Source organism: Lissotriton helveticus, chromosome 8 (assembly GCF_964261635.1).
Source record: "Lissotriton helveticus chromosome 8, aLisHel1.1, whole genome shotgun sequence".
Lineage (NCBI taxonomy): Eukaryota > Metazoa > Chordata > Amphibia > Caudata > Salamandridae > Lissotriton > Lissotriton helveticus.
This window is the reverse complement of record NC_136069.1, coordinates 742310973-742326422: the sequence shown is the minus strand read 5'-3', so window position 1 is coordinate 742326422 and position 15450 is coordinate 742310973. Positions and strand designations below refer to the sequence as shown.

The 15450-nt window shown below is 41.9% G+C and overlaps 1 protein-coding gene across 1 annotated transcript in view; it reads left to right on the top strand.

Annotated features, from left to right (window-relative positions):
* ASMT (acetylserotonin O-methyltransferase) overlaps positions 1-15450 on the top strand; it is a 298115-nt gene that overhangs the window by 112016 nt on the left and 170649 nt on the right. The window contains exon 5 of the mRNA XM_078656057.1: positions 11104-11244. Coding sequence (XP_078512183.1) covers positions 11104-11244 — 141 coding nt within the window. The remainder of the gene's footprint in view (positions 1-11103; positions 11245-15450) is intronic.

Sequence of the window (15450 nt, the reverse complement as noted above, 5' to 3'; positions counted from 1 at the left end):
TGACGTATCACGCGACAACGTGAAACGTCATGCGGACGGGAGGCGTCACGATGTTGTTTTCTAACGCGGCACTTGCGGTAAAGAAACGTTTACCGGCTCGCGGTCTATTTCGCGCCATCAAGGTCAGCTAACGGGAAGCTTCCCGATTCGGGAAGCGGGAACGAAGAAAAAAAAATATTTTTAAAAAAAATTATTCATAAACATATAAAATATATTTTTGGATTTAAAGAAGAATACATTTTACAGATACAGATATTAGCTGTTAAAAAACCAATGAAATTCACTGAAAAAACCATAGGTTATAGACCATATATAGTTAGGAATTAGCATTTACAAAACCTTGAAAATTCACTGAAAAAAACATAGGTTATAGACCATATATAGTTAGGAATTAGCATTTACAAAACCTTATTTTACTCACACAAAACCATTGAAATTCCATATATAGTTAGTTGCACTAACTATATATCGCGCATCCGCAATCCACTGCTGATGATGTCACATATTACATCATTCATGACATGGTCAGTGACATCACTGATGACATCACTGATGACATCTCAAATGACATCACTGATGACATCTCATTTGACATCAATGACCACATCACTGATGACATCATTCATGTGACAATACAATGCATCTCCTCACATTTTAATATAACCTCTGTTACAACCAGTGTTAAATACAGAGTATAATTTTTGAAACCATTGACACACCAATACTAGTTACTACATACGCACTCACTGATTCCTACGTCTACACACACATTCACTCATTCATCCATACAATCATTCATACATACAATCACTCATCTTTACAACACTATCATATGCACTCATACACCTATACAGACATTTACACTCTGTTGCTCATCCATGGAGTTACTCACACACCTAGTCAGTCATGCAAAGAATCAATCACACCTCCATTTTCTAATCTATACAGTTAAACATAGAGCACCTTACATTTTCAAACATATACTAACACATACTTACTCTCTTATACAATCACTGATACAAGTACACATTGATCTGCACAGAGTCAGACACCTCCCAACCAGCCACACACACACTCAGTCTCCCATACAAATACTTGGCCAACCAATCAATAACCCATATAGCCACTCATATAGCTACTGATCAACACATGCAGCAGCTTGCACAACAACAGACATACTGATGCAAACTTTCACACAGTTTAGTCACTAACCTATGCATTCAGTAGGACGCATTTAATCACTCACTCATACAGTCAACCACGCACCTACTAAAACCTTCATTCAGACACTTATACATCTACTCATTCTTCAATAGGTAAAACATATTTTAACTTTACTGAAACATACAGTCACTGGATGTTGTCATCAGTGATGTCATTTGAGATGTCATCAGTGATGTCATCAGTGATGTCACTGACCATGTCATGAATGATGTAATATGTGACATCATCAGCAGTGGATTGCGGATGCGCGATATATAGTTAGTGCAACTAACTATATATGGAATTTCAATGGTTTTGTGTGAGTAAAATAAGGTTTTGTAAATGCTAATTCCTAACTATATATGGTCTATAACCTATGGTTTTTTCAGTGAATATATATATATCTGTCACCAAATGCCACAGATCCCGATGAACACTTTTCAGGGTGGGTGATCTTTTCGTGAGAGTTTGTGTCAAAAAGAAGTCCTGGCTGGTAATTTTATTGGCTGCTTATTTATTAAACAGGCTTAGCCCATTAAATCATTTAATGAATTTAAAGTATTTAATTTTCTTCTGTTTATGATTGTTTAAGCATAATTAAACATTATTGAACATGTCCATGAAAAAGGCAGACTACCTGTGACATTACATACATTGACAAATTGTTCAAAATAAACATAAAACAATCATTGTTGATGAAAACAAAATAAACATATTATACATCAACCAGTCATTTATGAACATAACAGCCTTATAGTTGAGGCTTTAATTCAAAAAAGTTTTGATTAATACATAGTTACAAATAGGACTGAAGAGGGGGTTCATAATACAGTTACCCCAGATGTGCTGCTACTTTCTCATATGGTTTAAGCCAACAACATGCATTGTATGGAATTTGATAATCATTTTAGAGTGCAGTCGTCTTAGCTCCACATTTCTGTTGCCACCCCGATGTTAATGGGTATTCTGTCTAGGACATAGAATGTAAGTAAGTTTGCCTTAATAGAGTTTTCCGTTTACATTTGAGATAGCTCTCATGTGTTCTAGCACTCTCAGTTTGGCAATGTGTATAGTGCTACCAATGGAATATTTGTTGCACCGGCACTTGAGGCAGTATACACAGAAATTGGAAATGCAAGTTAAATATTAATTTCAAATTCTTACTCTTCTGGATCGAGCTTAACTTTTTGATATTTTCAGAACAGTTACAAGCCTTACATTTAGTACAACAAAAATATTTACCAAGTTCCTACATAAACTGTCTTTTAGGGATTTACTTTTCCTAAATGTTAGTTTTGGGTGATTATCGAGATGCTTCTTAAGAATGTTTTCAGTATGTAAGACATGCCGATGTTTCTTAACCACATGTTTAATTTTCTCTGGACCTGTGTTGTATGTTGTTATGTATCTGATGGTTGAATTTTCACTAGTTGCTTTTGGGTAGCTAATAAGAAATTTCTGTATTTTGGTCTTGCTTTGTTCAGGGCAGAATATATGTTCTTTCTAGAATATCCCCTTTTCAAAAACCTTTGTGTCATACATTGTGCTTCTTTTTTAAACCCCGCATCTAAGCTGCAGGTGCATCTCGCTCTCAAAAGTTCCCCTTAAGGTATGATGTAAATTAAATTCCGGTGATGGCTGCTGGAGGCATGTAACAAGCTATTTCCTGCAAGTTTGTTTGCGATATAGCTTTGACTCCAGTCTATCATTGGCTACCTCGTCCTCTAAGTGTAGACCCAAAAACTCTGTCTCCTGTTTGTTTATATTGATGGTAAATGACAGGTTCACATGGTTCATGTTCAGATATGTTACAAACTCTTCAGCAAAGTCTACTTAACCATTCCAAAAGCAAAAGATATCATGTATATACCTGACCTACAGAACGGCACGGGTATTAAACAGATGGTGATGTCTGACTCCTTGTACCTCCCACCAGTCATATATAAACGTACGTAGCCCTCGTTGTCCCATGAACCTTGCAATAGATTTTCTGATCAAATATGTAAAATATGAGAGTGAACATGACTTCAAGAAATGTCTGCAAGCCTGAAGACCCAGATCATGTGGTAAGCATAGAATATTGACATCTAAGGACATTATTAAATACTTTTAATTTCAATAAACTTTATTCAGTGTGTATGAAACAACCAGAAAAGTATGTATAAAAACAAATGTTTTACAAATGATTAATATCAGATAAAAAACGTGTCAAATGGCACTTGTTAGACAACAAGGGGTCAAAGTAAGTCACATCATATAAACAAATAAAATGTCAATTTAAAAAAGCAATTCAGTTTCATCAAGTCATCATGGGCTCAGCGCTATTTTGGGACAATTATACTTTTACGTATATTAAATGTATTTATAATAAAAAGCACCAAGTTAAGACAGACCCTGGCATCATTAAGTTCAGACAAATATTTTACTGCATGCCGTGTGCAAGCAAAAGTGGTTTTAAGTAATAACTTCTAAAACCAGAATAAAAGTCACAAATTAGCATATAGTGCACAGTGCTCTGTTTACTCTGTCTATCGCTTGGGCAAGGGAACCCGTCCAAAGGACATGTTTTCATTGTGGGAAAAGCAACTACATGATGGACAGTTCCCAATCGGAATCTAACTAGGTCAAAACGATGCATAAGGTTGGGAATATAAGTTAGATAATCTTGACAGCTGGCGGCTAAGGTAAGTGTTAAATAAAACATGACAGTTGGTTTCCTGCTTTCACTAGCAAGCCGGATTTCCATCCTATTATTCATTAAAATGTTTCTTTGTTAGACAGGAGACTGACATATTAAACAATTTACTATACACAGAATTAATATAACTTAGCTAGGGGATCGTCATGGCATTTTCCAAGAAAAAGCAGTTTTGTATAATTGCTTTTGTAAAACTAGTTTCTTCCTTGGTCCATATAGAGTGCCATAACAATATTGGGTGTGATGCGACTATATCTGTGAGGTACTGAAGCCCTACTTCTCTGTGAGTAATCTCAGATGAAGCTGAAATGGGCAGACTAAGAAGATGTTTGAGAAAACCATTTTTCTTGATCTGCAATACTTTATTATCGTATTGGCCCCACACACCAGCCCCATATGTTGCTCTTGATAAAACCCTTGCCCTATAAATAGCAGATATCTCCTTGACCGGCCTAGAACCCAGCTTGCTGGAAATGTAAAAATACCATGGATACTTCTGTCCATTTTGCTCCTGACATAGGTAATTTTATAAGTCCATGAACCATTACCAGTGAAAGTAATGCCCAGGTAGCAGAATGAAGTGACAAAAGTCCTAGGTAACTTGTTCATAAAAAAGGTTCTATGTTTTTTAACCCTAGGCCCGCATACCATTGTGTAGGTTTTACTTTTATAAATAACCAATTTCCGGGTGGCAATAAAGTCCCCAAAGGCATCCATTAAACGTTGCAACCCCACAGGGGTCCTGGCCAGCAGGATCGTATCATCTGCGTACAATACTACCTGGGTGGGACACCCAGCCACTTGGGGAATATCGGCATAGACTGTTTGTAAGATCTGATCCACCCCATTAATAAATAAGGAAAATAAGAGGGGCTATACTTATTCTCCGAAACAATACCATCAATAATGCATATAAATCACCAGAATCCCGAATGTAGGATGTTAAGTCTTCTACAAAAGGTCATATGACGTAGCCAAGGTATTTGGACGTGTTTTTGAATGAACTGCACATTGAGGAGACAATGGTTCTCCCTGGTGGTAATTTTGCATTCTTATGGAGTATATGCAGTAAATAAAGAATTGGTCGTGTGGGAAAATCACATGTCAAAAATGTATATTCATCCCATTCCAGTTATCCTTCTTCTCTCCATTTCATAAGGAATTTATGATATCTCATATTGGATTGGAGGGATGTTTCTTTGTTGGATATTTTTTAACTGGACCGATCATTTAGTTGTCTATATCCGTCTGTCAGATATATCTCACCCTTGTTTTTTCAGCGAATTTCTAAGGTTTTTTAATTCTGTTTTTAAACTACAATATCCCTGTAACCTTTGTTTTTTTCAGTGAATTTCTAAGGTTTTTTAACTTCTAGTTCCTAACTAAAACATCCTTGTAACCTTTGTATTTTTCAGTTAATTTCTAAGGTTTTTTAAATTCTAGTTCCTACCTGGAACCTTTGAAAATTAGTGTGTGAGTGAGTGCAAGAGTGCCTCAGTGGGTATGTGAGTAAGTGTGTGAGTGTCTCAATGGGTTTGTGACTGGTGTGTGCTTGTGTGGCTGAGTGGGTCTGAGACTACCTGAATAAGTGTCTCACTGGGTATGTGAGTTGGTGCATCACTGTCTGAGTGAGTCTCTGACTGGTTGAGTAGGTGTCTAAGTGGGTGCATGAGTGTCGGAGTGGGTCAGTGACTGAGTCCATGCATTGTTGAGTAGATTAGATACTTGAGAAAGACCTATAACATGCCAAGTGAAGCTTGCAGTGAGAGAGCACAGACAGGATCTGCACTAGTAGCCATCACCTATGTTCGAAGGATTATTTCTGTACATGGTTGAGAAGGTTCTGTCAGTACTTGCCTATATATCTCAGAGAGTGTAGGAGTACATCTCTATCAGTGCCATGTGATGTTTAAGTAAATGTGTTGGCATGTAACTGCCTGCTGTAATACCTCTAGGGCTGTCTAAATGTGTATGTAAGTGGCTGCATAAATACTTCAGTGCCTGTGTTAGCCAATAGAGAGCTATGTAGGTGTCACTGCACATACCCTTGAATCCGCTGCATGTATACATATTCTCTGGTAAGTAACTGAATGTATATGTGCTTCTGTAGCTGTCTGATTAGGTTTGCAGGGAGGGTCTATGCTTTGTGAACATGTAAATCAGTTGCGTTAGGGCTGTATACTCTATATAGTACTTCCCATAGGGGCCTACAAGTGCTCAAGTAACTTATTCAACTCAAAAGGACATCTGTCAATCTCTTAAACATGATCTTTGATGGCATACATATGGCATACATACAGCATATCTTAGAAGTGTGTTATGTGTACAAAAATGTGCGTTTGACTCATCGGAAAAACCTATAACATGCCAAGTGAAGCTTGCAGTGACAGAGCACAGACAGGGTCTGCATGAGTAGTCAACAACCATTTTGAAATACTATTTCTCTGCATTGTTGAGATGATTGTGTCAGTACTTGCCTACATATCTGAGAGAGTGTAGACGTAAACCTCTATCAGTGCCATTAGATGGTTAAGTACATTTGCTGTTATGTAATTGCCTTCCATAATACCTCTACGGTTGTCTAAATATGTATGTAAGTGGCTGCAGAAATACTACGGTGCCTGTATTAGGTAATACAGAGCTACGTAGGTGTGATTGCAGGTGCATTTGAGTCTGCTGCATGCATTAATCGTTTCTGGTGAGTGACTGACTCTGGGAGGTTGCTCATGTTGGAAGTGCTAGTTTTACTGAGAATGTCAGATTCTCTTGTGGCTGAGAAATATAGGGGCTGATTATAATCTTGGTCATAAAGCCTCCGACCTAAGATCTTTCCAACCAAGATCGGCGATTTCCCTTCCGACTAACTAATTACAATTTAGGTGGACAGAAGTGAAACCGGCCTGTCAATCCGGGTGGCTTCTGACAGGCTCAAGGGGCCCGTCGGCCAGTTGGAACCAGCCTGCAATCCAGATGGACGGCATCTTACACCATCCGGGTTACGATGCACAGTTTCTGGCAGGCTTTCCATGTCAGGCTTTACGACAAGGAAAGTCTGTCAGAAATCATGTTTGGGGGCCCCTAACTAAACTCAGACAAAATCCGTAACATTACGACGTACAAAAGGCATGTAGTAGTAGTAAAGTTAGGACTCCTAACTAACTTTACTACACTAAATGCCTTTTGTGAATACCGAAAGTCGTAAAGTTAGGATTTTGTCTCAGATCTAAGTAGTGTACATTAATATCTGGGAAATAAAGATCTCCACATATATACAAGCTTATTTTACAATTCAGATCACAACAGTAAAGTGATTTTGATCCGTCACTATTACAGATCCAATTTTATTTTATAAAGCACTCCACAAGAGCACCCGTTCAAACAAAAGTCCATATGTCAACAAAATTGATAGCCCTAAAGCCTGTTGACTTAGGTTGAAAAATGACGTGCATCGCCGGCCCGTAATTTGTAGTGTCGCCGACTTTTTCAAGGCTTAAAAATGTTATAATCCCATTTATCCTTTTCAAATCAAGGGTTTTGACCTCAGAAGCCCCCTATACGTTAAGGAGGAGTATGTGATAAATACAACCTCTAAGAAGTCGAGGTTTGGGTGGATCCAATATTGGATCTAGTTGCCATCTCTCTTGAAGTACCTAATACTCGTAATTATCTCAAACTCACCTCTCGGTTTAACCGCATGTGTGCGGCGGTTATTTTTGCGCTGTGCGGCTTTTTTTAAAAAGCCGCGTTACATGACGAGCTGAGCTCGTCATGAGCATGCGAGCGGCGCAACTCATGACGAGCTCAGCTCGTCATGAGCACGGAAGTGGTTAAGGTGAAGAGAAAGTTTCAAGAAAGTAGAGTGGGTGTACTTTGACCTATTGTCCGGTAAGGGAAGGTCTGTGAATGAACAAAAATAGCAGACCGTAGTGGTCAGGCAAACAGTATCAGGTGTAAGTAAATTACTTTTGTTTGAACTTGTGCTATTGTGGAGTGTTTTATAAATTAAAATTGGATCTGTAATAGTGACGAATCAAAATCACTTTACTGTTGTTGTGCTCTGAATTGTAAAATAAGTTATTAGGTGCATGTTATGACCAACGGCCACATCATGTGTTTACCTGGCACTAGAAATGGGTAAACCTCTGTAAGCTGAAGCCTGAAGACTGCCTCTGACTCAGCTTGAGGTCCTGTTAGAACCTCAAGCCCATAGCGAGCCAAAATTTCAGGTAGCTTCTTTCTGCCTCTACCCAGGATGCGGTTATGGCCAAAGAAGCTGATTATAGAGAATAGAGTAATTCTGGGTAAATCGCTTCATCTCCCCATGCCTATAAATAATGCATGTAACCTTGTGTAATGTAACTGGTGCTCATGTAAAGAGCTCCAATACTTTCGAGTTGAGTATGCACTATATTTTGAAAACTGCAGAAGAATGCACTAAGAGGTAAAAACAAAGAGTCAACATAAGGAAAGACAAATATACCCATTTACTGGTTGATCTGTACAGAGTAAAACTGTAAAACCTGGATAAATCATGGCTTCCTTTCTTAAATTGTGCGATCTTAAGCAAATATGTGATTTCCTCAAAATTCTTCTGTCTTCATTATCGCTTGTGACTGCACATTTGAATATGCGACTTCAGCTTACCAGTTGTAGAAATGTAAATGTAAATGTACAGGAATTTATATAGCGCAAATCACCGAGCGGTTTCTAAGCGCTTGCTTAGGGAACCCGTCCTGGTATTCCCCTGTGAGATAACCCCGGCAGGGTATCCGCAAGGTGAAAGCCAGGCATCCCGCTGCGAGGGGCCGTTGTGGAGATTAAGCAAGCTAAGGCCCAGAGTCGCAGAGTGTGAACCCGTTAATCGAGTAGGCACCGGAGCGAGAATTGTCGAGTCCATGGACAATTTAGGACTCAAGACCCCACCGAGTTGGGAATTGAACCCTGGTCCCGGGCTGACCTCTGCTTCCAGGTCTGCCTCCTCTAACCAGTGAGCCACACTTCTCTTTTAATAAGTACTTCTCAGTGCATGTGCTATAATGTGACCTAATAATGCTAAAGCTCCCACATGTTAAAGAAATACACTTTTTTTGAGCTTTAAAGAAACTTTATCATATTTTACGTAGTTTGTTGTATGGTCTACAACACACGTATTTTCGGGGCTTGGCTTATGCACGGGCTTTAATATCCAAGCCAGTTCCTTGGCTCTGCTCTCCCTGTTATGTTGGCCTGCCCACCTCTTCCTATCATCCTAGCACTGAGATAAAAAAAAAGTGATGTGTGGAATGCTTGAATCAATATCAGCTACTGAAAATTACCTGGGTAGCGAAAACTGATCTTTGGTTGCTTATGCTCTGGTTCAGAGAGGTCTTGGCTTATGAGTTCAGGCTTGAATGCACTTATTTGAGCAGAATCAAGCTGATTGGCTTCTGCCTGGGTTCAATCTGAGCTAGCATTGAGGGCAAGAAAATGATGGCGCGGGATGCAGCCTGACTAATTATCAATATCAGCCTCCCGTAACCCTTAGCTAAGCCTTTACTAACGTTTTTTCGCCATGGAATTGTATTTTTTTCAAATCTACTCCTGTGGCATTGATGACGGTCAATGTATAATGGCCCCAGGTGGGTTATTTGGTGGCCCCCACCTGGCCCAAGCTGTTGGGGTAATTTTTTCCACCTACTTTGCCCAAGAGCTGGGGATTGTTATACCTCTACTTTGCCCTAGGGTTAAGGAAGTTATTGGTAGGCCATTAGGCCCTTTGTTAAAACAGGGGGATGGAAGAGGCACAGCAAACTTAAACTTTGCCTTTGGGCAAGGGGAAGAGCGGCTGACCCTTCCCACTCTTGTATAAGCCAGTGAGGCAATAACCCCTCTTCCAAACCATGACGAGGTCTGTGGTGCAACAAATATCACCACCCTTTTACAAGGCAGGAGAATGTTGAGCTCATTAATTCCCTTTTGCCCTTGGGAAGGGCAAGGGGGAAATACATGTCCTATTAGGATTGGGCAAGATTGCGACCCTAGTGTAAATTGGGGGCATAACTATTCCCACATCTTTAGGCATTGCAGGGGCATTTCACAAACCACTGAGGAGGCAGCTGTTTGCCCCACTGAAAATGTTTAAAATTCCTCACCCCAGTCATTGGCAAGGCAGCACACAAATACCCTTCCATGACCCTAAGGCAAGCATGTGGAGGCAGGCAAGCATGTGGAGGCACACACAACCTGACCCTGGGATAGGGTAACATTTGGGGATTATGAATGCTTCTGTAGGCTACTACACATTGGAACCTTCAGACTGCACTGTCACTGTTGTAAAGGTTGACTGGACTGTAGGGGCATGGCTATCAATGGTGCAGGAATTGATCTTTTACTACCAAACAAGGAGAGATGGCAATTTCCCTTGCTTTTGTGGAGGCCTGTGACCTCCTTGGGACACCATTGATAGACTGTAGGACAATGAAGACCTTTACTCAGTACAGGACAGTAGTGGTCTTCCCAAACACAAAGCCTAGCTTGCACTTGTAACCTGCTCTGTCTCTAACCGGAGACAGGAGCAATCCTTAGCTAGGCTAGTCCGCACACGAAACAAAGGCAGTTTGTTACATATTTGGAAAGTGCATGTGACCATACATCCAGTGTTTTGTAGACTAAATGACATCTGCCTTTCCTGAATGAAGTCAGGGAGTGGTACTTGTCTCACTCATGTTCTCTTACCTGGCTCATGTCTCCGCAGAACCAAAGTGAGAGAATGCAGGGATACTCTGCATCTGCCAACCACCAGATTTGTGTTAGCCATAGGCCTCTGCAGACTCGCTATGACAGGTATTTACAAACCACACAAACGTGTTTCAGAAGCCTGCCTGCTTTGTACTGGCTCGCTCCCCCAAGGAGAACAGAAAACACGCCTTTAGTTGGGGAGGGAAGGCAATGACGGCAATGGGGTGGGTAGTTGGAGGCCAGGTCTTATTTTTTGTATGGGGGGGATACCAGGCTTTATTCTAATTTTGGGCATTGCTTGGACTTCTTCCATTGTTGCATAGATTCGTTCCGGATTTTCCTGCACGTCCGAAGTCAGGGTTAGGCAGTTATTTGTAATTTAGGTAATTGAGCATGCAGCTTTTCTTTTCAGAACACAGGACATTCTTTAATGTTTATATAAATCAAATGTTAAATGTTCTCTTTCATTTTTTTTCCTTTTCAAGGCTGTTCAGGAGCACTAGCCAAGCAGTGTATTCTGGCAAATCCAAATTCTACTGTCACAATCTATGACTTGCCTAACGTTGTGCTAACTGCAAAGAGACACTTCCTATCCCCAGAAGAACATCGAATCCAGTTCCATGAAGGTAGGAAGGTTTTGTGTACATGCTAATGAGGGTTATAAAAGAAACGTATTTTTGTCACCACCGAACCTAATTAAAGGATTTTTTTCAACAGCACCAAAAATGGCGACAGGCAAATGACCAAAACAGGACGGACACCACAAATGTTAATAGTTTCCAATTCCACATGACCAATATGACACAAATTAGCAAATAATCAATATTGCAGTGCCAGGTGCAGCCTCGATTTAATTTGTGATAAAGTATATATGCTTCGATTCAAGCCAATTATTAAGCTAGTCTAATAATCCCTAATTAATTCAATAATGAAGTTCGCACCATATTGAATAAACATGTTTATATTTATGGAACTACTAAAGTGCATTAGGTAGACTTACCAACATTTTCATTAGAGCACATTAAAATATTTAGCAATAAAAACAGCAAGAACAGCTAGAAGTCAAAGTTGAGAGGACAGGGCGTAAACAAATACTGTCCTATAAATAAATGTTAAGATGTTTTCAAAATGTTGTAGTTTGGTATTACGATATATAAGTAATGAAAATACCAAAGGTATTGTGTAGTGTGTGCAAGTATGTAGCACAGCTTTACTAACATGGCATTATTATATATTAAACAATGGTTTTAAAGGCTTGTTGCAAACTATATCTCAATCGAAACTGCCTTCTCTAAGTAGAAATTGTAAATAAATTAAGTTAAATTGAACACTGCTGTGAGGAGAAATCAGTAAATACCAAGTAGAGTGAGAGCTTTGGGATCATTTTTTGTGGATTCACTTCAGTAGGAAGAATCTCTTTCAAATGGAGTAGTAAACAAAATAGCAGGTCACAAGGTATAGCATTTCCATCTTTTCATTTACAGAGCACACAACACTGGGCAGCGATTCCTATGTCAATTCCTATATCACTGTTATGCCTACTCTGCAAATGCAGTTTTAATAAACAATGTGTTGCCAAGCTATCAATATGAAGTTTAAGGAAAAGCGAAGAGTCATCTTTGACTTTAATGGGTTTTGCCCAATATAAAAAAAAATCCCAGTGTGCATAGCTATTGTTTGAAAGGGAGGAGTAAAAAAAAAGGAAAAGTGAAAAAATATGCATTCAAAATGGATTCATTTGTATAAAGTGATACTTTCATTCTCCCTGCCTATAGAGCCTTCCTGGCACAAGAAGCCTTAAATTTGTTTTAAAAGCAAAAACCTAAAGACCTATTAGGTGGCACTGATTTAACATAGGATTTAACCCTTTAGCCGAACTGGTTGCCTAGAAATGGTTAGCTGAGATGTCAGAGTGTGTGCCTTTTAAATTAAAAGGGTTGGGAGGTGACATTAAGAAATTACAGCTCTCTGTATTGTTGGTTGTGTGTCGAAATATCAGAGGCAAAAATATTGAAATGCAAAAATGTTGCCAAAAAAACTGAGGACAATAATATTGTCTTAATATTCTTTGTATGTAAATGACTACATTTTGAATACAAAAATATAGAAGACTAAAATATAATCACAAAATAGACAAATACATTGAAATACTGAAATCACACAATTTATTAACTTCAAAACATATATATTTAGAAAACGGATTAAATTAAAAAAATATAACAAAAAATTGTTACTGGCAAACATAAAATAGAAAAATATACTATAAATTAAAAAAAGAATAAACATAACATATAATAAATACAATTATATACTAAACATTAAAAATAAAATAAAAAATACTACTAATATTCAACAATAATTAAAAACACAATGATTCTATGTATGCGTATGGTATTTCTATAGCATAAATCTAGCCAAAAGGCTGCAGAGCACTGTACGTGGTCAAAGCAAGCTTAAAGCTGGCAAGTAATAGGGGAGGAAGCTGAGTTGTGGACTGTTAATGCATTGTGATGTAGATATTCGATGTACCAAATATTGAAAATACATATACAATAACATTATTAAAACGAACAAAAAAAGTATTAGAAATATTATTCACAAAATAGAAATACATCAGTAAAAACAATTTAAAATAACTTTTAAAATTAAATCTCACAAATAAATCATAAAAACAATTAAAATATTACACTTGTAGGGTTCAATGTTACTATTCCCACTCCTAATGTAAATAACAGAAAGAAATGTTTTGGACCTTGGAAGGGGGCTAGTTTTACTATTCCCAACCCAACATAAACAATAGTAGGGAAAGTGTTGGACTTTGGAGTTGGCAGATTTACAGTTGCCTCTTAATCGCAAACAACAAGAAAGTTTTGGATTATGATAGGGTCAAACGTACGAGAACTCTTTGGGAGTAACTCTAACGCCAGCACTCACCGGAGGTGCCTTGATCACCGCGGCTCCCTGCTTCACTCTCCCCCGCCGCCGCTTGTCAATCTCGCAGCCGCTGAGAGCGCTCTGCTGAACACCGGGTCTGGTGCCTACAATCCCCAGCGTGCCCTGCTGCATCACGTGGACGCCGGCTGCAGCGTCCGCGTCAGTTTCCCGCGCCCGGAGGCGCTTAACAACGAGCCGCTCCTGCTGGGGAGCGGGGGCGAGAACTCTTTGGGAGTAACTCTAACGCCAGCACTCACCGGAGGTGCCTTGATCACCGCGGCTCCCTGCTTCACTCTCCCCTGCCGCCGCTTGTCAATCCCGTGGCCGCTGAGAGGGGAGAGCGCTCTGCTGAACACCGGGTCTGCTGCCTACAATCCCCAGCGTGCCCTGCTGCATCACGTGGACGCCGGCTGCAGCGTCCGCGTCAGTTTCCAGTCTCAGGAGGTGCTTAACAACGAGCCGCTCCTGCTGGGGAGCGGGGGCGAGAACTCTTTGGGAGTAACTCTAACGCCAGCACTCACCGGAGGTGCCTTGATCACCACGGCTCCCTGCTTCACTCTCCCCCGCCGCCGCTTGTCAATCCCGCGGCCGCTGAGAGGGGAGAGCGCTCTGCTGAACATCTGGTCTGCTGCTTACAATCCCCAGCGTGCCCTGCTGCATCACGTGGACGCCGGCTGCAGCGTCCGCGTCAGTTTACCGCGCCTGGAGGCACTTAACAACGAGCCGCTCCTGCTGGGGAGCGGGGGCGAGAACTCTTTGGGAGTAACTCTAACGCCAGCACTCACCGGAGGTGCCTTGATCACCACGGCTCCCTGCTTCACTCTCCCCCGCCGCCGCTTGTCAATCCCACGGCCGCTGAGAGGGGAGAGCACTCTGATGACACCGGATCTGCTGCCTTCAATCCCCAGCGTGCCCTGCTGCATCACGTGGACGCCGGCTGCAGCGTCCGCGTCAGTTTCCCGCGCCCGGAAGCGCTTAACAACGAGCCGCTCCTGCTGGGGAGCGGGGGCGAGAACTCTTTGGGAGTAACTCTAACGCCAGCACTCACCGGAGGTGCCTTGATCACCGCAGCTCCCTGCTTCACTCTCCCCGCCGCAGCTTGTCAATCCCGCGGCCGCTGAGAGGGAAGAGCGCTCTGCTGAACACCGGGTCTGCTGCCTACAATCCCCAGCGTGCCCTGCTGCATCACGTGGACGCCGGTTGCAGCGTCCGCGTCAGTTTCCCGCGCCCGGAGGCGCTTAACAACGAGCCGCTCCTGCTTGGGAGCAGGGGCGAGAACTCTTTGGGAGTAACTCTAACGCCAGCACTCACCAGAGGTGCCTTGATCACCGCGGCTCCTTGCTTCACTCTCCCCCGCCGCCGCTTGTCAATCCCGCGGCCGCTGAGAGGGGAGAGCGCTCTGCTGAACACCGGGTCTGCTGCCTACAATCCCCAGCGTGCCCTGCTGCATCACGTGGATGCCGGCTGCAGCGTCCGCGTCAGTTTCCCGCGCCCGCAGGCGCTTAACAACGAGCCGCTCCTGCTGGGGAGCGGAGGCGAGAACTCTTTGGGAGTAACTCTAACGCCAGCACTCACCTGAGGTGCCTTGATCACCGCGGCTCCCTGCTTCACTCTCCCCCGCCGCCGCTTGTCAATCCCGCGGCCGCTGAGAGGGGAGAGCGCTCTGCTGAACACCCGGTCTGCTGCCTACAATCCCCAGCGTGCCCAGCTGCATCACGTGGACGCCGGCTGCAGCGTCCGCATCAGTTTCCTGCGCCCGGAGGCGCTTAACAACGAACCGCTCCTCCTGCATCGCGGGACGCGCGGGCGACGCCGGGCTGAGCCCGGGCAGAGGGCGGGCCGTCTGTGGCCGTCCGGGGTCGGCCTGGGACGGGACGGGCCACATCTCTAACATCTCC